Raw genomic sequence first — 1,620 nt, forward strand, 5'->3', positions numbered from 1 at the left:
TTCACTTATTCTTCATATGGTGTAGATTCCAGTTATATTGAAACTGTTTGGGAAAAAATTTTCCAAAGAGTGGGGAGAAAAGTTTCGAAAAATTCCCATATCGGCTTTGTTTCTTTTTTCACAAAATTTTCTACATATATATTTAAGATAGTGTAGAGGCAGAGATAAAGAATGCACACACCACCTGTTATCAGCATAACCCTAGACCCTAACCCTAACCCTAAACACCAGATATGCGTATTCTTTATCTTCGCCAGTGTAGGTTTTGATTATATAGGAATTTGTTGGGGGCAAAAAATGCAGTAAAATAATGAAAGAAATATGTAATCAATCTACTCACCTTTCTGCAAAGATTTCTTTCAGAGAAATTTCCTGGGATAAAATGAGGTTATAGGAAAGTGGGTTATACATCATTAGATGTATACCTAACTTTCCTATATAAAATTAAGAATTAACGGAACGCTGAACTCCAGACTATCAACACAAACAACATTTATTTAAGGTGGTTAATATATACATATTTAGCTCTGTTTGGTGTGACATCTTCTGTATGTGTGAGCATGGTGTTGGGACGTTGGTATGTAGATGTGAGCGAGCTGTCCAGCGTAAGTTTGAAAGATGGAGAGAGACAGCTAAACACGTCCTTGCTCAATCGCTGGCCAGCAAGAAAGAAACAGATCAAAGCGGGAAAGCTTGGTTTTTGAATTCCACGCATGCGTGAGACTACGCATGCGCACAGCGTTACTACAGGGCTCCCTTGCCAGTGCGGAACGCACGATAATATGAAATCTGTTGGAACGCCTGAGGCAGGATGGCCACTGAAAACCACCCACAAGATGTAGCACAAACACACACAAAGAAAAATGAAAGAAATGAAATGTACACTCGTGTGATACATGCATGCAATGTACAAATTGAAGGAATGAAAGAAAAACATGCAATATGGGCAGTAAATGCCACCTAGTAAAAAACAAATGAGACAATGAGAAAACAAATCGTGATGACTACTGTCCAGGAACTGGAATCACGGAATGTGAAAGTCTGAGTGTTTGTTTTTACTGAAAGGAAAGAAAATGTATGAGAGCACAAGTGTGTGTGTGAGAAAAAAACACAACATATTAAAGTGTCTGTAGAGACAAAAATCCAGTTCATATAAGAGCCACACAAGTTGATTTAGAATGTCTGTACTCAGGAAGTCGTGGTCAGTTGAGCGTCGGATGCTAGTTGTGACCGGTTACCTGGTACGGAATATTCAAGTCGGCTAGCTCCGACTGCTGTGCGTGAGTGGACAAACTCCACTCCACAGTGAAGACAAAACCGAGTGTGTTAATCTGGTGTGTCCCTGGTGGTGGGGTTGTTGGCGCACGACATTGTGGTAGACAGTACATTGATGGTGAAGACGTCGGCGCAGGAACTGTAATATAGCTGTGTTCTGTATGTGTGGTGGTAATGATGTTGACAGTGGTAATGATGTCCTGTTGAAACTTGGCGACGTCGGGGGAATGCTTGTAGTTGGTAGTAGTAGTAGTTGTCGTCACGGTGGTAATCTTGGTTGAACGAAGCTGGTGGCAAAAAGGTCGCTCGGTGATGATGGTGTTTGAAGAGGTGCGCTTTTACAGA

General features: G+C 41.0%; 2 protein-coding genes across 2 annotated transcripts in view; one reads left to right on the forward strand and one right to left on the reverse strand.

Annotated features, from left to right (window-relative positions):
* The window catches only part of LOC106878624 (protein IWS1 homolog), an 863,399-nt gene extending 862,300 nt beyond the window's left edge, over nt 1–1,099 (reverse strand). The window contains exon 1 of the mRNA XM_052971184.1: nt 341–1,099. Within this exon, the coding sequence (XP_052827144.1) occupies nt 341–414 (74 nt within the window). The 5' untranslated portion in view covers nt 415–1,099. The remainder of the gene's footprint in view (nt 1–340) is intronic.
* The window catches only part of LOC128248902 (uncharacterized), a 37,718-nt gene that overhangs the window by 3,265 nt on the left and 32,833 nt on the right, over nt 1–1,620 (forward strand). The gene's annotated exons all lie outside the window — the stretch shown is intronic.

This window comes from Octopus bimaculoides, chromosome 10 (genome assembly GCF_001194135.2).
Source record: "Octopus bimaculoides isolate UCB-OBI-ISO-001 chromosome 10, ASM119413v2, whole genome shotgun sequence".
In the NCBI taxonomy this organism is placed as follows: Eukaryota; Metazoa; Mollusca; class Cephalopoda; order Octopoda; family Octopodidae; genus Octopus; species Octopus bimaculoides.